This window comes from Phacochoerus africanus, chromosome 10 (genome assembly GCF_016906955.1).
Source record: "Phacochoerus africanus isolate WHEZ1 chromosome 10, ROS_Pafr_v1, whole genome shotgun sequence".
In the NCBI taxonomy this organism is placed as follows: domain Eukaryota; kingdom Metazoa; phylum Chordata; class Mammalia; order Artiodactyla; family Suidae; genus Phacochoerus; species Phacochoerus africanus.
In genome coordinates this window covers 2289824-2311975 of record NC_062553.1, presented here as the reverse complement: position 1 = coordinate 2311975, position 22152 = coordinate 2289824, and the positions used below count along the sequence as shown (strand labels likewise).

Below are 22152 nucleotides of genomic sequence, written 5' to 3'. Positions count from 1 at the left end.
TGGGGGCTGGAAGAGAGTGCGCAGAGCGGCGGCAGGGGGCAGGGGGCGTCTCTAATGTCTCATTCTGCCTTCCTCTAGCCTCCCTCCCAGGGTGGCTGGCCTCACAGACCCCCCGGGGGGGTGGGCAGTGAGGGCTGAGCAAAGGGGCAAGGCCGGGCGGCTCTGGGGGAAGCTGAGAGCCAGATGGGGGTGGGGGCAGTTAGGAAGAGAGGACAGTCCTTCAGGAGCTAAAGTGGGAGTTAATTAGGGGTCTCTTGATCTCCTTTGGCGCTTGGCCAGTTACAGCACAAGAACTTAAGGACGAATTTTGTCTGTAACAGTAGCTTTAAACAGAGACCCCCCCCGCCCATCCCCCCATGCAAGGAGAGGATGGACTCTGGCCTGGGGCACCCTCCTTCCACCCGTGACTCGAGGTCGGGGGGGAGGGTCTGGAAGGTGCCCCACCCTCACGCTGAAGGACTGACCATCGCACTCAGCGCTTAGATTACAAAGGTTTATTTAGAAAAGAGTTTGGTTGTTTTGGCTGTCAGTCATTTTTGGCAAACATTTAAATACTTTCAGTGACCAAAGCTTGTTAGTGGCCTCCTTCCTCCCCTGGGACAGCCACCCCCCGGTCCTGGGGAGTCAGCCCTTGCTCAGAAGTGACGGGGGCGGGGCGGGAGAGGGGGGGGGCGTGTGCTGGGGCAGGGGGCTGGCTCCTTTCTCACCAACTTGGGAGGATGCGAATGCGGTCTGTGCCTCTGACCTCTCAGCTGCACCTTGGCAGACCCCTGGAGCTGGAACCAGGCCTGGAACCCTAGAGGCAGCCCCCTGCTGAGATGGGAGGGCAGAGGGGTCTCCCCTCTCTCCTTCCCCCTCCCTGGGGGCCCCGTGAGCTCCCAGCCCTCGCTCCAGCCCCGCCGCGCGCCCTGGAGGCCAATCCTTGGTCTCTGGGAAGGCTGCTCCCACTCTCTCCTGCGAGGCCACGCCTGCCGCCCCCCAGCCCCGCTCCGCCGGGAGCTGTCCAGGGTCTCGGCACCCGGGAGGGTGTGCGGATCACTGCCTGAAGCCCCTTCTCCTCCGTCGGAAGAGGATGTGCTTGAAAGAGCGCCGGAAGTCCTGATTGAAGACGGTGTAGATGACGGGGTTGAGCGAGCTGTTGCAGTAGCCGATCCAGAAGAAGAATTTGAAGAGCGGGTCGGGCACCTGGCAGGCCTCGCGGCAGATGCCGTACAGGCTGTAGCTGAAGAAGAACGGGAACCAGCAGAGCACGAACACGCCCATGACCACCGCCAGCACGAAGGTGAAGCGCTTCTCGCGCGCCTGGGCCACCTTGCGGCGGCACACGCTGCTGCGCGCCCGGCGCCGGCGCGACAGGAAGAACTCGACGGAGCGCGAGCTGGCGCGCGACAGGCGCCCGCTGGGGCCCGGGGATCTCGCGGCGGTCAGCGTGCCCGGCTCCGCCGTCCCCGTCTCAGTCCCCGTGCCCTCGGCGCCTGCGGCCCCTTCGGCGCCCGCGCGCCGCCGCCCGCCCCGCCGCAGCGCGCCCCGGCGCCGCCGCCTCTCGGCCGCTGCGCTGCTGTCTTCTGGCTCCACGTCGGCGCGCGGGCGGCGCGGGGGCGCGCAGTGCCCGTTCTCCCCCGCGCCCAGCCCGTTCTCCGTGGTCGGGGACGCGCCGTCGGGGCCTGCGGGCTCGCGCTTCTCGCTCAGCGTGCGCGTGCGCAGCTTGGCCACGCGGTAGATGCGCGCGTAGACCAGGCCCATGATGAGGCAGGGCGCGAAGAATGAGCCGATGCAGGAAGACAGGATGTACCAGGTCTCGTCGTTGAGGCCACACTGCGGGTAGGCGGCGCCGTCGGGCTGGCGGTAGAGCGAGACCAGCGGCGGGAAGGAGATGACGGCCGAGATGAGCCACACGGCCACGATGGTGGCCTTGACGCGGCGCGGCGTGCGCTTCAGGTTGTACTCGACGGCCTGCGTCACGGACCAGTAGCGGTCCAGGCTGATGGCGCACAGGTGCACGATGGACGAGGTGCAGAAGAGCACATCGAGCGCCAGGTACACGCCGCACCACACCTGCCCGAAGTACCAGTAGGCCATGAGCTCGTTGGCCAGGGAGAAGGGCATGACCAGAGTGGCCACCAGGATGTCAGCCGAGGCCAGCGACACCAGGAAGAGGTTCTGCGGCGCACGCAGCGCGCGACTGGTCAGCACGGCGATCACCACCAGCACGTTGCCCACCACGGTGAAGACGATGAGGAAGCCCACTACAGCCGCCAGCCCCGCCACGGCGCCCGCCGAGTACTGGCCCGGGGGCGGACCCCAGGCAGACCCCGAGGCGTTGGCAGCCCCGCCGCTACCCGCCTCGCCGGCGCCGCTCGCGTTGGGGCCAGCCGCCGCCGCCGCCGCCGCCAGCGCCGCCGCCAGCGCCGGGGACGCCATGGTCCTCCCGTAAGCTACGCGGTCCCGCCTGGAGCCGGGGCGCAGCCGCGGCAGCTCGGGCGCCCCGCAGCCCGGGTCGGCGCCCGCATCGCCGCCTGCTCCTCGGGCGCGCCCGCCGGGGACCGCGGCGCCCCGCAGCCGGCCCTCGGCCGTGGTGGCTCGGCGGGCGAGCGGCGCGCCGGAGAGCGCGGCTGCCGGGCTCCCCGCCGCTGCCACACGCGTAAGTGCAGAGCAGGAGGCGCCCGGAGCGAGCGGCGACGCGGCGGCGGGGGGAGGGGGCAGGTCCCAGGGTCCTCGCGCGGCCCCGCCCTCGTCCCGGCTCACGGAGAGCGCCCCGGCCGCGAGCCCACGGCGACTCGGCGCCCCAGCGGGCGTGCCCGAGCGGCCCCGCGGCCCCGGCGCCCGGCCGGGGCGCAGGCTGCAGGCGGCGGCGGCCCAGGCGCTCCGCCTCCCATCCGGCCGGCTAGGGCTCGGCGCGCCGGGGCGCGGGCCGCCGCTCCTTTGGGCCCCCGCGCCCGCGCGCCGCCTCCGGCTCCAACTTTACTTTCCCGGGCAGGGCGCCGGCGCCGCCGCGCGTCCTCCTCCTGCTCCTCCTCCTGCTGCTCCCGGCGCGGGCGCCCCCCGCGGTCCGCGCTCGGCCGTGCGGGCGCCGCCTCGCCTGCCTCGGCTCGCCGGAGCTGCGCCGCCTCTGCCTTCGCCTCCGCCGCCGCCGCCGTGCGCTCGGCGCGAGTGTCGCCGCCCGGGCTCGGCTTCCAACTTGGGTAGAGTTGCGCAGCGGGGCGGGGCGCGGGCGGGCGGGGGCGGCCTGGCGGGCAGGCCAGCGCCGCCGGCCCGGGGGGAGCGGGCCCGGGAGCCGGAGCCCGCGGCCGCCTCGGCGAACCTGCCCGCGCGGCGCCGGGGAGGAGCCCTGGGCGGTGGCGCGGGGCGCGCGCGCTTGGCGAAGGCGCCCCCTCCAGGGCCGTCTGCAGCCTGCGGGACGGGGCTGAGTGGCGGCTGGCCTGGGCGGTGAGTTCCAGAAGCTTGCTCTTTCTAAGACGGGAGCCTCTTCACCTCCCCCGGACACACGCACACGCAGACGCGGGCGCGCACACTGGCGCGCAGCACCGGCCGGCTCCGGGTCCGCGGCCTGATTGGAGAGCCAGCCACTCGCAGCCTGGCGGAGGACGCGATGCTGCTTGGGTGCGCACCGGTGCTGCCGAGTGCCGGTCCGGCTCCCATCTCTGGTCCGTGCTCTGGGGCAGAGCCACCTCCCCACCCCCAGGCTCGGTTCCCTCCTCTGCCCGCTTCCAAGCGCTGCTGGAGCATGAATCATGACGGCGGTGCCAGTGGAAGCCCTGGGCGGGCTCCCAGGCTCTACACCCATGTTGGCAATTATTGAAGTTTAATTCTTATGCTTCATGGCCCCGCTTTTAAAGGCTGGGGGATGTGCAACATCTTGCCTCAGACAAACACCCAACACTGGATTGCCCGGAGGAGGGGCGGTTTTGCGTGGGTGCCTCTTTCCGGCTTAGGGACGAGCTGCTGGGGTTACCCCCGCAGAGCCCCCCGTCCCACATCCCCGTGCCTTCCGCAGATGCGCACTGTAGATCCTGGCCCATGTCAGGTGCTGCTCCCGCCTCCGGGCCGCCTGAGGTCTGGGAGACAGACCCCACCCCACCCCCGGAAGGAGTTTGCAGTTCCCAGGCCCCCGATTTCTCACCAGGAGGAACCGGAGGACCTTTCCTCCCAGCAGAGCAGAAAGGCACCCAAGCCCGCTGACAGCTGTCTCTGCGTCTTCAGGTGGGGGGAGGGGGTGTGGCTGGGGCAGGGGGCTGGATGCTTCTGGGTGCTAGGAGGGAGTCTCTGGGAGGGACTGGACCCGCCCCACTCCCCAGCGATGCCTAGAAAGGCGCCGGGCTTAGGCGCAGCTTCTTTCCTCTCTGAACTCCAGAAGGGCTCAGAGGCCTTAGAAGGAGAGCAGGCGGACCCAGCAGAGTTGCCCACGTGGTGCTCCGCATCCTTGTTAACCACCGTGGGGGGGGGGGGGGTCAGGCCAGGGCTAGGCTGGAAATCAAACACTCCAGATGGCACACCTGCCCCAGAAGGTTAAGCCTCCCAGGCCAGTCCTTGGCATTTATGCAATTTTGGGAGCAAAGCCAGGACCACGCGCGACCCGGGGAAGGTAGAGGCACCATACTTGTGAAAGGTCCTGTGGTCCTGGAGGCCTAAAAGGTGCCACCAGTCAGGGTACTTTAGGGGTACACCTTGCTGGGAAGGCCGCTGCACACCTGATCCTCCGTCGCTGGCAGGGGCCGGCCCTGTCTGTTTTAGGCCTTCCGCCTCGACTGCTTTCCGTCTGGGGCAGAGGGAGCCTCACAGAGGTGGGTGCAGTGTATGCGGTCAATGCTCTGGGGCACGGCCCCTGGCCTGGGCGTGAGGCTGTCAAGGAAGGCTTCCTGGAGGAGGTGACCTGTGCGCTGTGTTTAAAGAGCGACCGTTTGGGAGGGAGCGCCCCCTCTTGGTTGTGCGCCCTGCGGTGGGGGTGGGGTTTGGGATCCCAGAAGGGACGGGGCGGTGGTTGGATGTGGCTTTGGAGAGCCGGCCTTCTCCCAGCAGCGGGACCTCCCCGTGGGCCTCCTCCTGCCCACGAGGCTCCCTGTCTCTGGAGGAGCACTTTCAGGGCTGTGTCCAGGGTCCCAGCTCCACTCGATACCTCGTGTGTTCACGGGTAAGGCCAGCCTGGTGTGAGGAATTTGGGGGGAAAGGACACCAAGCCCCGTGGGGCCCAAAGCAGACAGGACGTCCCACTGCCCCGGCAGTGGCTCTCCGGCCAGGCCAGACTGGGGGCACCTGGAGTGCCTGGCTGGCCAAGCAACCCAGGCCCCTGGGGATGCCTGGCCGGGCTTTTGACCTCAGGCAGCAGACGTGGCACTGCTGGCATAGCCTGGGAAGGGGCAGGAGGAGGCGCCTCTCCTGGGGGCCCAGCTCCGGAGCTGCGGGGATGGAGGGCTGGGTCCCCGAGGAGTCCTTGCGTAGAGGGCTTTGTCTGGGCTTCGGGGCTGCACCGAATGCAGGTCTGCTTGCAGGCACCGGAGGCCCCAGGGACCGAGCTGTTCGCAGAGGAACGGGAGAGGCGTCTTAGCCCAGGCACTGAGACTGAGGTTTGACGAGCTGCCCCCGCTGCCCTGGAACAGGCCCGACAGTGTGCGCCCAGAAAGACTGCCTGCCTGGCGAGTCGTGGTGGCCTGGCCCGGGCTTGGCTGGACCAGGACGGGTGTGGGAGCCAGGCCGCACTGGTGGGCGGTGGGCACGTTGGGGAGGGGGTGTGGGGCATCTCAGAAGGAAAACCGCAGGGAAGTGGAGCATCCTGGGGCTGCCAGCGTGGACTTGCCACCATCCCACCCGTGACCCATGGCCGTGGCACCTTGTTTCCGGGGCCCGCTGCTGTGGGCGGAATCGGGGCACGCAACTGCTGGGCGCGGTGCTCTGCTCTGCGAAGGGCCTCCACTCAGGTGGAGGGGGGCTTGTCTCCTCGAACCAGCTCCCTGCGCACACGGGTGTGCTGCACACATGTGTGATGCATGCACACACACGTATGCACGTGCACCCATGCTGCATCCTCACCAGCCACACACCAGACCATGCAGATGCACACCCGCTTCCATGAGCGTGCATACACATGCATATCCATGTGTGCATGTAGCGCACACACACATGTACCTGCCCCTGCGGGCAGCATGCACGCATACCCACCCACGTGTGCACACACACGTCTCCATGCACACGCACGTCTCCATGCACACACATATGCTGCATACACACATGTCCACACATGCACATACAGTCACACGCACGCCATGTGCACACGTGCATGAATTGGGGTGCCTGCCTCAGTTGTGCAAGTGCACATATCCGTGTGCACCAGGGCATGCACATTGCTGCACACACCCACTCTGTGCCAGCACACCCACACATGTGCACGTGCCTGTAGCCTCGCTCGCCTTCCTAGGCTGCAGGGAGATTGTATTTCCATCACCCCGTGGCAGGTGGCTCCTCCCAGGTTTCGTCGGCCTGCCCCGTGTGAAGCGTCCTCCAGCTCGCTCCCTCTAGCCTGGGGCCCCTTTGTCACCGCCTTCATCACCGCCTGCCATGGTTCCGGGCCTTGGCACGTGCCCTCCTCCAGGCTGGCCACGCCGTCCTGTCTGTCCCTTGGACTCTTCCGTCCCTTCAAAACATGTTGCCCCAGATGCCTCCCTCGGAGGCCCCGGGCTTACAGGCCGCAGTGGGGCCCTTACTGGCCTGGATGCCACCACCAGACCACGTCTCTTTGCCGTGGGCACTTGAGGGGAGAGGCCGTATCTCTGCGGAGCTGGGCTCGCAGCTCATAGTGGGAACTCAGTCACAGCGTGGCAGAGGGATGGATGGTACGAAGGGCCTGGGGTCCTGCATACGCCCCAGCCGCCCCAGCTGCCTGCAGTGTAGGCGGTGCAGGTGGAGCCCAGCAGAGCGCAGTGCTGCCTCGCACAGAGCCGCCCATGCCGGACCCAGCGTCCCCCGCCAGCGGGCCCTTTCTGCCTCCTTCCTGTGGAAGTTATGAGCTTAAGCCTCCTCTCACCCCCTTGCTTGCTGTCTGGCAGCCTGGACCCCCGCTGCCTCCCGGGACCTCAGTGTTCCCATCTGTAAAGTGGGGGTATTGGCTGGATGGAAGCTCCGTGCCTGCCTCGAGCTCCTGGGGCTGGTGTTTTGTCTGTCCGCGCCCCTGCCCTTGGTGGCTGCCTGCAGGGATGAGGAGAGCCCTTCCAGCAGGGTGGCTGGTGCAGCAGCGGAGGGGAGGCCTGGCTCACTCCTAGACTCCAGACCAAACAGCTTGTGTCTCCATTTTTCCCCACTTTTATTCGAAATTTCATTTTCAAAGATGAGGCGGGGGAAAAATGAGGCTGGCTTCGCTCCCTGCCCCTCCCTAAAGAATTCCAGAACCACTTTGTCTTGTCAGAGGGCGGCTGGGATCCGCTGGCCGGGCCTGGCCCTCCGCGCAGACCGAATCCATTGCAGTATCGGTCACTTTGATGGATTTGGCACAGCTGAGTTCTTCCAGAGCTGGCGGAAGTCCCTCTGGGGAAAGAACTGCTTTGGGAACCGGCTTTGATTTGCAGTGGGTGTAACAGAGGCAGGCAGCAGGTCAGTTTCTCTGATTGAGCACCAGCTGTGTACCCCACCCAGCCTGGGACCCACTGGGGTTCAAGCTTGCTCCCCGCCCCCACCGCCCATCCTGGCTCTCCCCTCTGCGGCCGGTTCCAGGCTTGAGCGGTGCCCCTTCCAGGGCCTCGCTGCTGCCCAGATGCCTGAGCCTGGCATTCCAGGCCCTCCTGGCCCTGGCCTCCTCTGGGCTCGGGCTGACTAGCTGTTCCCTTGGGACCTACCCTGCGGGCGCTCGTGAATGGCAGTCTGAGAGCCCCCCCACCACCTGGCCCCGGTCAGCGGCAGACCTGCAGGGTCTCCAGGATGAGGTGCCCAGAGCTCTCAGGCCAGGGTGCCCAGGCGCGGCCCCACCCCTGTTGCCCCGCCCTGGGCCTGGAACACCTGCTTCTGACTTGGCTGCTCACCTGCTCACCGCACGGCTCCACACTCCCTCCGCACCAGGCTCCCTGGAATCCCCCGCAAGGTTCCATGGCCGGTGGTGGCACCCGGGTGCCTGGGCCTCTCCTGGAGTCACTGCCCCAGGAAGCGTCCTAATGCAGCCTCCGCCCTACTCCCATCTGTCCCTTGGGCCTGCCCATCAGCCGTGCTCCCGGTAGCCACCCTTAGGCCAGGGCCTGTCCTGAGCCGTCCGTGGGCGATGGGCCAGCTCACCCTCTTTGTGTCCCTTCAGGGCGTGTGCCGCGTGGCCGTCCCTTTCTGCAGGTGAAGGTAGGGCCCAGGTTGCCCCAGGTCGTGTGTGGTCCCCTGTCTGGCTGTCACGTGCCTGCTGTCCACTCACCTTTGCCTCGCCCGTCCCCAGCCGCTGGCTTCGGTCAGTGGGGGGGCTTTGGAAGGGCTCTCTGGGGAAGGGGCAGTTAAGCAGAGTCCCAGAGGGAGGGCACCTGAAGGCCTGAAGTGACCCCACCCACGAGTCTGCCCACCCCTCCGGGGGCCCTCCCTGCCCTCCTGGGGCTGGAGCTCTAGGCCTGGCCCCTCATCGCCTTTCCAAGCATCAGAGTTCTCCTGGGAACACGAGACCTTGGTGCCGGCCTGGCAGGTGTCCCCTGGGCACAGCCGCTCAGGGCTGGGCGTGGACTGTGGCCATTGTCTGTGGAGGGCTCAGCACCACTCAGGCCCAGCCCAGGGGCACCAGGCACAGGCCTGACCTCCAGGGAGAGGCCAGGAGGCCAAAGAAGCACCTGCTGGGACCCGAGGGGACTTCTTCCCTGCCTGGGGCTCAGGGAGGACTTTCTGGAAGGTGTTGGGGCTCAGCTCAGACCAGAGGGTGAGGAGGCAGCAGCCTGTCCAAAAGGTGGCACAAGCTGTGGGCCCGGCGGCTGGCGCTTCCCCCCTCACCCCAAGGAGAGGGATTCTCAGACGGCCCCCAGCGACCCGGCCCTGGGACAGCCCCTCCCAAGCGTGAGCGCTGGGGACATCACTGCCCTGGCTCGGCCCCTAACCAGGTGCCTTCGTGTTAACAAAGCAGGTTATCCCGGCGGGCCTGACCTGATCAGGCGAGCCCTTTAAAACGTGCTCTCCCGCTGGCCACAAAGAGGAAGCAGGGCTGTGAGAGGCAGCCCCAGGGTGAGGACCTGAATGGGGCTCTGGGGAGCTGAGTGAGCCCCTGAGCAAGAAAGGCCACCTCGGCCACCCAGCCTCAGGGGACGGAATTCTGCCAACAGCCTTGTGAGCCTGGACAGGATCCCTGGGCCTCAGATGAGCATGTGGCCTCAGCTGACACCTTGATTTCAGCCTCCAGGCCATGAGCAGAGGAGTCAGCTAGCCTGTGCTGGACTCCTGGCCCATGGAAACTGTGAGATACGAAATGTGTGTTGTTTTAAGCTGGTAAATTTTGAGTACTTTGTTACGCAGCCCAGATGACGAATACACCTGCATACCTGGTTTGTTCTGGTGGGGGAGCAGGCATGTGCCAGGAAAGAAGAGCCCCTTCCCAGCCCTGGGGGGAGATCGTGACACTGCTCAGCCTATTGTAATGGACCCCTTTCCCTTCCCCAGTGGCTGGAGGGGAAAGGTCGCATGACCCAGTCCCGGCCAGCAAGAGCTCCCTGAGGACAAGCAAGAGAGGTACGAGAGGACTCACTGCCTTCCCTCCTGTTTGGTCATGTGTGAGGATGTGATGCCTGGAGCCACAGCAGCTCTCTTGGGACCAGGAGGAGCTGACTACAAAGATGACAACCCTCAGAGGACAAAGTCTGTGTCCCTAATGCTGTTGATCTTGAGCCTCTAAAGGAACTCACCCTGCCGCCAGCCTTTGGCCAGATTTCTTGCCCAGGGAGGCACTGAGTGGCCTCGTTATTCAAGGGCTTTGGGGAGGAGGGTTCCGCTGCCGCTGAATGTACCCTCGTGGATTTGCTGTCCCCAGCTCGATCCTGCCTCCTTTGAGAATCACTGTGCCAGGCTGTGGTCGGCAAAATAACACCCCCGAAGACATCCATGCCCTAATCTGGAAAACGTGGGCCTGTGTGACCTTACATGGCAGAAGGGACTCTGCTGATGAGATTAAGCTCAGGCCTCTGGGATGTGGGGTTACCCTGGATTATCCAAGTCAACCCCACATATAATCACGAGGTCCTTCCAAGTGAATGAGGCAAGCGGGTTGGCATTGGAGGAGATGTGGCAGCAGAAGCAGAGGGTGGAGTGATGGAAGGAGGGCCACGAGCCCAGGAGAGCGGGCTCCTCTAGAAGGGAAAGACGAGGAGACGGATCCTTGAGAATCTAGAGACCAGCCCTGCCAGGCCATTTGTGCTTCTGGACTCTAGAACCACGAGGTAATAAATCTGCTGTTAGAAGCTGCTGAGTCTGTGATGGTTTGTTAGAGTGGCAATGGGAAGCGAACTCAGACCTTGTGTTTGGGGATGAACAGATGCATGAGCGCATGAGTGCAGTAGGTAGTGGGCCTTCACAAACCATGGAATTAAACACAAGGGATTGCCATCACCGACCGCAGTCCTGTCTCAGCCATCGAGTTGCTGAGTGACATTGGACAGGTCGCCTGCCCTGAGCCTCAGTTTCCTCGCCTGCAAGCTGAGGCACAAGACTCAGTGGTCTTCCTGGGCGCTGAGTCTCGGGGGCTACTGTTGGCTCCGGGGAGTCCAGCAGAAGGAGATCAAAATGCCAGCCTGGCCAAGTCCCAGCAAGGTGGGGCTAGGGGCCCAGGGCTGCTCAGTCCTGCCTCGGTAGACTGATGCTGGAGGCCGGGGCCGTTTCAGCAGGGGGATGAGTGGATCCTGCAGGACGGCACGTGCCACGAGGAGAGGAGAGGGGAGCCAGGCTGAGCCGGGGGACTCGAGGCTCCTAGGAGAGCTTGGAGATGCAGCGTAAACCTGCTTGGGTCACACTCTCTAGCCAGCTGGGGGGCCTTGGGGGGGACGGCTTGGCCTCTCAGAGCATCTGAAGAATGAAGTGGGAGCCTGTGTGTTGGGTGCCTGGAAAGATAACACCTTCGCCTGTCAGCCCTGGTTACCTGGCCTGTGGGAGGGAAGGAGGCCTTGGAGGAGGCTGATGTTAGATTTTTCTTTATATATCTCTGTATTGTTTAACTTGTTCCGAGAGCTTGAGTTCCTTTGCCAAAAGAAAAAAAAAATTCGAACAAAAGAGAACTAAGATCTTACCGTTGCTGGCACTTGGCAAAAAGCTCCCAGTGCCTTCTAATTGACACTGTCAGCGTGCTGATCACTCTTACCTCAAATCCCAGCAGAAGGAGTCCACGGGGCAATGTCCCTGCAGGCCAGTGTCCAGCCTCTGCTTCACAGCCAGCCAGCGGGGAGCTCCCTGCTCTCTGGACAACCCAGTCCATCCTAGGGAAGCTTGGATGACTTTTCGCATCAAGCACACGGTTCCGGGGTGACCCTCTCTGCTGGGCTCTGTGCTGGCCTTGGGGACACGGGGAAATTCAGTCTCATGCCTGCAGTTGAGTCTGACCTGCCTTCCTGGGCAAGTGTGTGGTGACTGGAGAACTGAGCGGTGGGAGGGGCTCCCTGGCAAGGGGGTTTCTGTACCTGGCCTTGACCATTGGAGGGAGACTTCCCTGGAGAAGCCCACCGCTTCCCGGCAGCTTCCCTCCAGCCCCCCAGCATGACCTTGGCGTTGGCCGCAGGGCCTCCCGCAGGGGTGGGCCCTCCAGGTTCCCCCTCCCCGGGAGATGCCAGGATGTCCAGCAGACTTGAAAGCTTCACATTTCACGTTGCTCTCGGGGGACTTCTGAGAGTTGGGTGCTGTCCACACCCTCACTTTGCCGCTTGATAAGAAGAGGGATACTTCTGGGGCGGAATGTCCCCAAGGAGCATTCTGGAAGGTGGGGGCTCAGGCCCAGACCCACATTCCATCAGCTTCACTGCCCACAGTGGACATCTCCATGGTAACCACCCACTCCAGCAGAGACACCCCCCCCCCCGACCAGGGACCCGGCTCCATGCAGGACGCTGCCCTCCCCAGAGTGGTCTCCCTGGGGACTCCCGGTGTAACAACATCTGTCCCACTGCTGGGGGCTGCTGTTCAGGACGGGCACTCCAGGACCATTCAGCCCTTCATCCCAGCACCCAGTACGGCGAATAAGCGAATGGAGGGAGGGATGGCTGTAGACCCTGCCCCAGGAAGCCTCTCCTGCCTTCGCGTCCCAGCTGAGGCGGTCCAGACCCAGGGGCGGCCAAGCCGACTTCTCGCCTGAAGCCACGTTGCTTTGCCTCTGCCCTGCTGCCTCGGCTTTGCCGAGTGCCAACTGGGTGCCGCGTTCAAAAGCGGAGAGGGTGACGCGGATCCTGTCTCTAACTGTGACCAAAAGCTCCCGGAGCCTGGGCTGCCCCCGACTCTTGTGCAGAGGGTTGTGCAGCTGGGTGCCCGGAGAGGCCAGGTCCCGTGTGCAGCCGTGTGCACGTTAGGGGCCGCCCTCTCCAGCCTGAGGCCTGATCCCTCTCGTGGCATTGTCCCCTCCTAGAACCTGGGGACCAGGCCTGGCAGCAACGGCTGAACAAATGAAAGCAATTTCCTGCCCATGGGTTGGGAATCTGACCATATCAGACACGTGCTCCAGAGCTGGAGGGGGTTCAGAGAGTGTTTGGGTTTGTTTGGCTTTGATTTTTTTTCAGATAGGGACATGCAGAAGAACCCTTGACAAGTTTGGGAAAACAAGCTAAGAATGCGCACGTCCACCCCAACCCCGCGAAGCTCCTCCGGCTCCTATGTTGACCATCATTCCCATGTATTTCTGGAAGGCAGCGGGGGCAGGCTCTGCAGCCCTCGCCACCGCCCCGGGGAACTGGAATGTTTGTGTTGGACCCTGGGCTCGAACTCAGCAAGATCTGCTATGTTTTCTTCCCGAGTTTTTCCTTCCCAGAAAGGTTCTGATTTAAACCAGAAATTCATCACGGGAGGGAACAGGACTGGCCTGGGATTTAGGATTGTGAGTAAGTCGGGGTACAGGTGATGCTGCTGTAACAACGTGACCCCCAAACAGGGGTCGATTTCTCTCCACACAGAGGTCTAGGCGGGGCCCGCATGGCAGCCTGACAGGGCGTAGGCTCTTGGTGCTTTTCCCACATTTCCTGGGCCGTCCCCAGCAGGCAGCCCTCGCCTCGAGATCTCAGTTAGCTGCTCTGGCTCCATCCACTGCCAGCACATCCACAGTCCACTCAGCGGGGTGGGTGGGAGGACGTGGCCTGCCAATCACAGGGCATCCTCGACTGGAGGGTGCCCAAGACCCTTATGCTGACATCCCATTGGTTAGAATGTGGTCACATGGTCATCCTGCAAGGGAAGCTGGGAAAGGTAGTCTTTAACAGGGCAGCCGTGTGCCGAGGTCAACGTATTGATGGTTTCCCAACCTGGGCATCACTGACCTGTGGGGCTGGGCACTTCTTTGTCACAGGGCCCGTCCTATGAATTACGGGATGTTTCGCAGCCTCCCTGGCCTCTACCCACCCATACCAGTAGCATCCCCCGGGTGTGACGACCAAAAGCATCCACAGACATTGCCAGACGTCCCTGGGGGTAGAATCCCTCCTAGGTGAGAACCACGGGGTCAGATCAAGTGGTCCAGTCGCCAGGGTCCGCAGGGCGCAGGCGGGAGGAGGGCCGGGTTGGGCTGCGGGGAGCCCAGGGAGCGGCCCCCCTCAGGAGGGGGTTCTACTCTTGCCAGTTCTCGTGCTGCAGGAGGACAGAGGTCCAGACCCTAACGTGAAGCATGCTGTTGCTTATGGATGACGCCTAATGAAAACACCAAATAAGCTGTGTGTGTGTGGTCACTACGGGTGAGTTTGTGTCCCCAGGACTGCCCCCGCCCCCCAGCCAAACACACACACACACACACACACAACATGCTCAAGTCCTAAGCCCTGGAACCGGTGAACGTGACCTTGTTTGGACATAGGGCCTTTGCAGATGAGATGGAGGTCAGTGACGTCCTACTGAAATGGGGCGGGTCCTGATTCAGCCAGGCCCTGTCCTCACGGGAGGAGACAGAAGAAGAAGCCACCCGAAGACGGAGGCAGGGGTGAGGGTGATGCCGCCGCAGCCTGGGAATGCCTGGAGCCCCCGAGCTGGAAGAGGCAGGAAGGACCCTTCCCCAGAGCCCTCCAGTGGGAGGTGGCGCTGCCAGCACCTTGATTTATTTCAGACACCTCCACCCGGGCCTCCGGAGCTGCAAGATTACACTTCTCTTGCTCTGCGGCGTTGGTGCGGCAGCCTCGGGGAACGAAGGCAGTGGTCCCACGCTGCTCCGTGCCTCTGGGCCGGAGGGTCCCTGGAGTCCCTCGACCACACCCCAGCTGGACGAGCGGCTCTGGCTTCAGCGTGTCACCTGAGCCCAGCTGTACAAAGTGGACGCAAGGCTGTCAGACCCTTACCTCAGGGGCCCCTGACACAGCGAGACATGCCAGACCACAGGGGCTGTCCCAAACCACCCCAGCCTGAGCCTGTCGTCCCCCGCAGAACCTGGCCTGGAGCAGGACTGGCACTGCGCACATGGAGGACGAGGCCCCTCCCGCCTTGTGGCCGCCTGTGTGCCAGGTCCTCTCAGACCCTCGGTTTCCTCCTCTTGCAAAAGGGGAGACTCCGTTCTCCTGGGGACAGCACAAGGCCTGCCTGAACGGGCACTGCTGGGCAGGTGTGCCCGTTAAGTGGCCGTGGATGTCGGGCTTGTTCACTCGGGTGACCCGGCAAATACCCGTGAAGGGACCACTGTGTGGTCAGGGACCCAGGGATGCAGAAAAGCACAAAGGACGTGGGGGACTTGGGGGAACGCAGAGCTCCTCCGCGGGGGGCGGACGGGGTGTGAGCTCCCCTGGTTGGAAGGTGGCCGGGCTCGCGGAGCTGGGGGCGGGGGTGGGATTAAGGTTGGAGTTAGGATTTAGTTGCCTTTGGGGTTGGTACGGAGGTAAGAGTTTAGATTGGAGTTTGGCTGGGATTCTGTTGGCGTTGGGGTGAAGTTTATTCATAGAATGTGTGTTGGGTGGGTTATGGTTCATTTTGAGGTTGGATGCAGTATTTAAAGATGTGGCTTAGTGAGAGATTAGGCTTAGAGTCCGGTGGGGGTCAGGGTTGCGGTAGGGATGGGGGTTAAGGCACAGTGGGATTTGAACCCAGTCCCGTCACAGGGGCTGCTCCAGCTCGCAGAGGCCAGCTTGTGTTTCTCCGTTGCTCCCTTCGTCCTGCCACCGAGGGCCCAGGGGTCACCTTAATCGAACGCTCTGGAAACTCTGGCACCTCTCCACACCCTGGGGCTCGGCTGACCCCCTTGGCTCTGATTTTTCTCAAGGCCCTCCCAGCTCTAAAAATGCTAATTAGGTAGGCTCCTCTCCAGGCAAGCTCCAATTATGAGCTATTGTTATGCAGGAACACACGAGAACAAAGTTACTTTCAAAAATGGAGCAGAACAAAAGATGAAGTTGATAGCATCAGGATCTGGTATTATACTTAGAGAAACTATTTAAAACCCAGATACTTTTTACTGCAAGTTCATAGGAATTGCCCCAGGGAAGCGTGTGTGACTTCCGCAAAGGCTTTGTATCGACAGGACACGTTATCGTTCAATTTCTAGGAAAGAAGGGAACTTAGATGCCTCCTTCCAGATATTGTTTCAATTATAGCAGAAAAAATATACGAATCCCGTGCGGAAGCAAGCATGTCCTTTTCAATCCCGAGGAGGCGCCCTTCCTGGTATCAGAACAGCCCCACAATAACAGGAAGCCCGCGGGCGGCCCTGGGGGGCGGCGGCCCTGACCTTGACTCTGGTGGGGATGAAAGACAGCAGGTACGTTTTGGAAGCTGAGCGCCTCAGCCTTTGCTGTGGGTGCAAGGTGGGTTGGTGTCCAGGAGGGGGCGACATTCGAGGCCCCGCCCCCCCAACGGGTCTCAACCCTTGAAGCTTGAGGGGAACAGAGAATTCCTGGGTCCCAAGCTGTAGGCTGGGGCGCCGTCCTCAACCCCCAGGGACCGCCTGGCCGTCCGTCCTCCTCCCCCGACCTCCCTCGGCCACTCCAGGGAGCCGCCCTGAGCCCAGACTGGGGCGGGTCCTCCAGTCTCCCTGCTGCTGGAGAGGGATCATTTCAGATGGGACTCTGAGCACACCTCGTGGTGCCTGGTGGGCAGGAGGAAGCCCAAGCAGTGTGCTTGGGCCCTGGTGCCTCCCTTGTTCCTGCTGGCCTCGCACACTTCACCCCAGGGGCGCCGACGGCTCTGCCCTCCCCTGACGGCCCCAGTGTCTCCCCACCTCTACGTCTCGGGGAGTGTGACCCCAAGGTCACAGCACCCCTTCCAGCACGACCTTCCCAGCTCTGTCACCGTCAGAATCAGCTCAGCCACCTCCTCCACGAAGCCCTCCTGGGGCCCCTCCGGACACACGAGGGCTGCCAAGGTCACGCGCTCAGGCTCCTTGGGCAGGAACCCGGTGCTTCACCTGCAGCACCCAGGTCCGCCACAGGGCAGAATCCTTCCGAACCACCGCTGGGAGGACGCAAGAGTGAGTGAGCAGGCAGCAGAGGAACTCTGGAAAAGCCCCCCCCTCAGTGTCTCCAGACCTGGCACTGCCCCAGCACTCCAGGCGCAGGCCGGGTGCCGCTCCGTCCTCCCGACCTCCCTGTGGTCCCTCCGCGCCCTCTGCGCCGTCGCCCTGGCCCCGGGACCCCTCTGAATGCGCCATCTGCGTGCTGACCCCGCGCCGCCCAGCTAGGAAAACCCGGTTAGGTCTGATGCAGCCACCCAGGATCTTCCGGGCCTCCTGTGGACACAGGGCAGCGATGCCCACTCCCCAGGGGTGAGCACGTGACCTGGGAACTTGAGGCTTGGAGGCTCCTGCGAGGCTGAGAGGAGACACGTGTGGCGGCCCGCAGCCCCTGCAGCCCCTTGCATTTATGCAAGGTGACCGCGACAGTCATTCTCCACGGTCGCTTGAACTTGGCCTAAATCCTACTGCCAAACACGCCCTGGTGGACAGCCCGCGGGGACCGGCCCCGTGCTCTTAAGTGAAAACAGCACATGTGCTTGGATGCACCCGCGGAGGCCTGCGCTCCCCGGCTGGGTCGTGGGCAGAGGTCAAGGACCAGGGTACTGTCTCCCCCACCTGCCATCGCCCACTCGTGGGACCTGCACGGCCCGGCCGCTGCCCGCAGGCCTCACCGCCGGCAGAGCCGAGCTCCTGGCCAGCACACCCGGCCTGCTCCTGGCAAAGAGACACACTCGGCCCGGGGGCTGTCCACACCGCAGGGCCCTCGTGTGCCCACCCTCATTCCCTGAGGGGCAAACCAGAAGGCCCGTGGGCCCCGTTCTTTCTTCTCCCCCGCAGCCGCCCAGGCCCGCACCGCTCCCAGGGGAGGGCAGGGGCCCGGGTGGGGCCGGGCGCATGGGGGGCGTGGCTCACCCTGCTCCCTGGGCAGAGGTGGACAGATGGAGGTTTGTTTAGACCAGACACTTCCCGGGATCCACCTTCCTGGTGATGCCGGCGCCACCCCCACCCCCGACATTGCCAGAGCATTCCTGACCATGTGCACCCAATTCACCCAGCGTGCTCTGGTGGCAACTCGGAGACGGGCAGAGTCCAAGACCAGCTAGCGTGAGAAGCCAGGGCAGCCGAGGAAGCAGGTCCACATGGAACTGGACGGCATGTGGCAATGACTCCGCCGATAGTCCTTGAGGGCTAAGCTCCCCTTCACCGTGGCTCTGGGGGCAGCTGGGGCAGTGGCAGCAGGAAGCCTGGGCTCTGGACCCACCATCCCAGCAGGTGCCACTCTGGGCTCACAGTGGAAACCAGCCACGGGGGGACAGGAGGCGGGACGGCGGCATCCACAGGTGCTGGGTCCCAGTGATGCCACGCTGGGGATTGGGTTCAACACAAACCTGGCCAAAGTGGCACACGGTGGCAGCCGATTTCTCTGTGCTCCATCTCCTCTCGGGGGCTTGCAGCGCCCCCTCGGCCCCCTGCCCTCTCTAGTGTTTCCAGAGAGAAGTCAGCGGGGGCTGGCCCCGTGGGACAGGGATGCTGCCATTAGGCCTTGGAAAACCCGTGCCCTTGTCTAATTAAGACATTAGGAGTGGGTCTCCATGGAAACCACTGTACTTGGTACTCAACACAGATGAATATTTATTCAATTATCGGGGCGCGGGGTGCTGGGGAAAACTTGGCTTCCCGCCGTGACTACTGTGGGGACTTCTGGGGGAGTGAGTCACTTTTTGGAGGCCACATCGCCGGGGCCTGGACGTTTCACCCACATGACCTAGTCCCCGCCGCCCCCAATGTATGGTGGAAAGGAAGGCTCGGGGCGGTGGTGCCACCCCAGCAAGCCCTGGGCAGAACGTGAACCCCAGAAGGTCTGGCTGGACCGCAGGAGGCAGGGAAACCCTTTCCACAGCCTGACGTGTCGGCCAAGCGGCCTCGAGTGTGACCTGCCCGCACGCTGTCCCGCAGACCCACTGGCTTATGAACAACAGCCATGAGGCCGGAAGCCCCAGAGCACTTCCGGCACGGGAGGGCTCGTGCTGGTGAGAAGCCTCCCTTGGTTCATAGCCCGAGCCCTCTGCCCAGGTCCTTGAGGGATGGCGGGCACGAGGGGCTCTGTGGGGACACTCATCCCAGCCACAGCTAGTGAATCAGAGACCCTCCCAGGCCCGCCCACAGATACCATCACACGGGGGCTAGGCTTTCAACATGGGAGTTTTGGGGCGACAAGCATTCAGACCGTGGCAGGACCTCCCTAAGCAGCTGGGGACCCAATGGGGCCTGGCCCAGCCCAGCACAGCTGGCACAGAAGGAGCTCCGCCCCACTGGTGAATAAGACGAGCCACAGCCCCGGGACACTGGCTCCTCCCAGGGCTGCGGAGGCAAGGGCATGGTCACCCCATCGGGGCTCTCTGGACTTCACACACTCCGCCTGCGAGTGTGCACGTGTGCCTGCGTTTTGAACAGGACGTCCTGAGGGATCCCAGCCTGGGCTCCAGGTGGTGGCCAGGGGGCCAGGACCTGTCATCACAAGTGCCAGTGAATGGGAGTTCCCGTCGTGGGAACGAATCCAACTAGGAACCATGAGGTTGTGGGTTCGGTCCCTGCCCTTGCTCAGTGGGTTAAGGATCCGGCATTGCCTTGAGCTGTGGTGTAGGTCGCAGACGCAGCTCGGATCTCACGTTGCTGTAGCTCTGGCGTAGGCCGGTGGCTACAGCTCCGATTCGACCCCTAGCCTGGGAACCTCCATATGCCGCAGGAGCAGCCCAAGAAATGGCAAAAAGACAAAAAAAAAAAAAGAAGAAGAAGTGCCAGTGAAAATCCCATCTCTTAATAGCAGGGAGTGCAAGGCCCGCTGGAGGGGCCAGGCTGTGCAGGGGGCCGGGCTGTGTGCCCAGGAGACCTGGCTTCTGGGGTGTGAGTCTGTGTCTATCTGTGTGTGCACATGGCTGTCTGTGTCTGTGCGTGTGAGTGATGCGTGTATGTTTGTGTATATCTGTGTATGTGAGGGTGTGTGTGTGTGTGTCTATCTGTGTCTGCGTCCATCTGTGCGTGCGTGTGTATGTGTGCCATGCCCCAGGGCTGGCTCGCTCCCATCCCTGGCAAGGGAACCCGCTCCTTCCTAGGAAGCAGGTCATCCACCCATGGTTTGGCTCCAGGTCCCCTCAAGGGCACCTTGTGTGACAGCTTAGGGGTGGCCCCCTTTCCAGCTGTGCCCCATTTCCAGTAACAGGGGGTTCTCTGCCCTGGACCTTCATCCAGGACTACAATTTGCAAAAGGAAAGGGCATTCATTGCAACTGTTGTGCTTACCAACTAGAAAGCAGTGTTTTGTACATAGAGTCTCCCGGAACTGGTGGGAAGCCATCTCTGACAAGGGAAGGGTCTGGGCCGTGGGTATGGCCCTTGGTTTATTTGAGGGCGGTCTGGGTGGCTCTCTGAGCAGGACTTGTGGTCACAGGGCGGAGACTGTCTCCTGTTGTGTGGGGACACGCCCATCACGGAGCAGAGGGCCTGTCACGCGAAGGTCTGAGCAGGATGTGGGATTTCAGGGAAAGGGGTACCCCCACGTGCACGGTGCTGTGCCTCTCTGCATCCCTGGGGAGCCATGCCCACAGCAGCAGCGGCGGGGGGCTCCTGGTTCGACCCCTGCTTCCCCCGACAGGGTCCTGACACGGCGGCGGCTCCTCTGAGCCTGTGTGAAGAGCTGGCACTCAGCTTGGGGTGAGATCAGCTGAGGCTCCTTATTCACTCACCTCCTGTTCTTTCATCACCAGTGCTGTTGGCTGGCACACAAGCAAGTCCCCGGGACAGACAGGAGGAGAGAGAGGTGGGCGTGACCCTCCCGTCCCATCGGCACAGCCAGGGCCTTCTCTCCTGCCCCTGGGGTCTGAGCGTCCCCTGTGCGTCCCGTTCTCAGCTGTCCTTTCCAGGGATGGTTCAAAGGCAACTGGCTGGAGGAACAGCGAATCAGGTCACGAGGGTGGGCTCGGGCGACCCCAGGGGGAAAGCAGAGAGATGCAGAGGCCCTGAGCTGTCAGAGGCAGGCCCGCGTCCGCTCACCCTCAGCCCGGCCCTCTGGCCTGGGGCGGGGGGGGCCGCCGGGGCCCAGAACCCAGCCTCCTAGCCAGGCACCAACTCCCCGGCCCAGCCGTGTCCAGCCTGCGCTCACCTGCCTTCGGTGACAGCGCCCAAAGTGGACGCAGGACAGGCGTGCTGGTCCGGTGAAGAGGGCTGACTTGACGCGATCCGGGCTGCGAGGAAACGAAATCCCGGCCTCGGCGGACAGGCCAGCCCGAGGCCACGCAGACTGGACCACGCGCTGGGGCCCAGACGGCATCCGGGCATCGCTGAGACCAGGTTCTAGTGCTGACGCTGCCCTGTGGGAAGAGGCTCTCCCCCACTGTGTCATCGTGGGCCTCGCGGGAATCAAAACACCGACCTCTGAGGACAGCTGTGTAGACACCCGTTGGGGTTTTTTTCTCTTAAGAAGCCCAGGGCCAGAGCAGAATGACCCACACAAAGGTATTCCTGCTCTGATTCCCTCCCGCAGGCATCCAGGGACTTCTGCTTCAAGGCACAGCCTGTGTGCACACACACGCACACACATACACGCGCGCACACACCACCGCCTCCCTGCTCCGAATCCCACAGATAAGGGCAGTGCTCTCTCAGCCAAGTGCATACATCCTGCGCCCCATGGCCAGGACCAGAACTCTGCGGTGGAAGGGGACAGGATGGATGGAGGAGGGGCCAGCGTCGGGCACTTTGGGGGGTCCTTGACCTGCCAAGTGTGGGAGGCCAGGAGCCGGGGGCTGCCCCCCCCCCACCACAGTGCTCATGGGGCGTTTCAGGAAGAGCAGGTACCCTGTCCATCCACCCACCCCCTCCCCCACCTCCTCCCACCTGCAGCAGAGAGGGCGGGGCTAGCCGCCAGGTGGGCGGTGGCCAGACCGAGTGGGGACCCTGAGGCAGAGGAGGCTCTGAGGAGGAAACGGACACACGTTCAGGAGACCAGCCCCTGCCCCGGAGCCCTGGGCACTGGGACCCCCAGTCCGCCCTCCATCTCACCAGAACCCCAAGGGGCACAGCCCCAGTTACGGCCCCCAACCCTCCACGGGGCGGGCAGTGAGGATGCAGCCTGTGTGTCACCATCAGAGAGAGACGCAGCGGGGCCAAGAGTCGGGAATCTCTTTTTTTTATTTCTTTCATCCGTTTGTTTCGTGTTGGAATACAGTTGATTTACAAAGCTTGTTGGTTTCAGGGGTCCAGCAGAGAGATTCAGTTAAATGTAAACATCCATCTATTCCTGTTCCGCTGCTTTTCCCACGTAGGTTATTTCAGAGTACTGAGTCCAGCTCCCTGGGCTACACAGCAGGTGCCTGCGGATTAGCTATTTCACGTACAGCAGCCTGTATAATCCCAAAGTTCAGCAGCCTTTTGAGGAAAGGCAATGCCGTGAACTAGAGGTAACACACTCGCTCTGAGAACAGAACAGTCGGAACAGACCTAACAAGACAGATGTTCTCGGCCACATGGGAGAGGGCGCCGCAGCCACAACACAGAAACAGGCCGTGATGGAAGAGGGACAGAATTAGGAAGGAGAGCTGTGCAAAGGCCTTTGGAATG

The 22152-nt window shown here is 63.2% G+C and overlaps 2 protein-coding genes across 2 annotated transcripts; one reads left to right on the top strand and one right to left on the bottom strand.

Moving 5' to 3' along the window:
• Positions 1–479: 479 nt before the first annotated feature.
• ADRA2C (adrenoceptor alpha 2C) lies at positions 480–2652 on the bottom strand. Its single transcript, XM_047799454.1, has one exon. The coding sequence runs from the start codon at positions 2419–2421 to the stop codon at positions 1036–1038; it is 1386 nt and encodes a 461-aa protein (XP_047655410.1). The 5' UTR covers positions 2422–2652; the 3' UTR covers positions 480–1035.
• On the top strand, positions 2420–10388 carry LOC125138134 (basic proline-rich protein-like). Its single transcript, XM_047799398.1, has 3 exons — positions 2420–2430; positions 2467–3182; positions 9595–10388. The coding sequence occupies exons 1-3, from the start codon at positions 2420–2422 to the stop codon at positions 9714–9716; spliced, it is 849 nt and encodes a 282-aa protein (XP_047655354.1). The 3' UTR covers positions 9717–10388.
• Positions 10389–22152: the final 11764 nt, after the last annotated feature.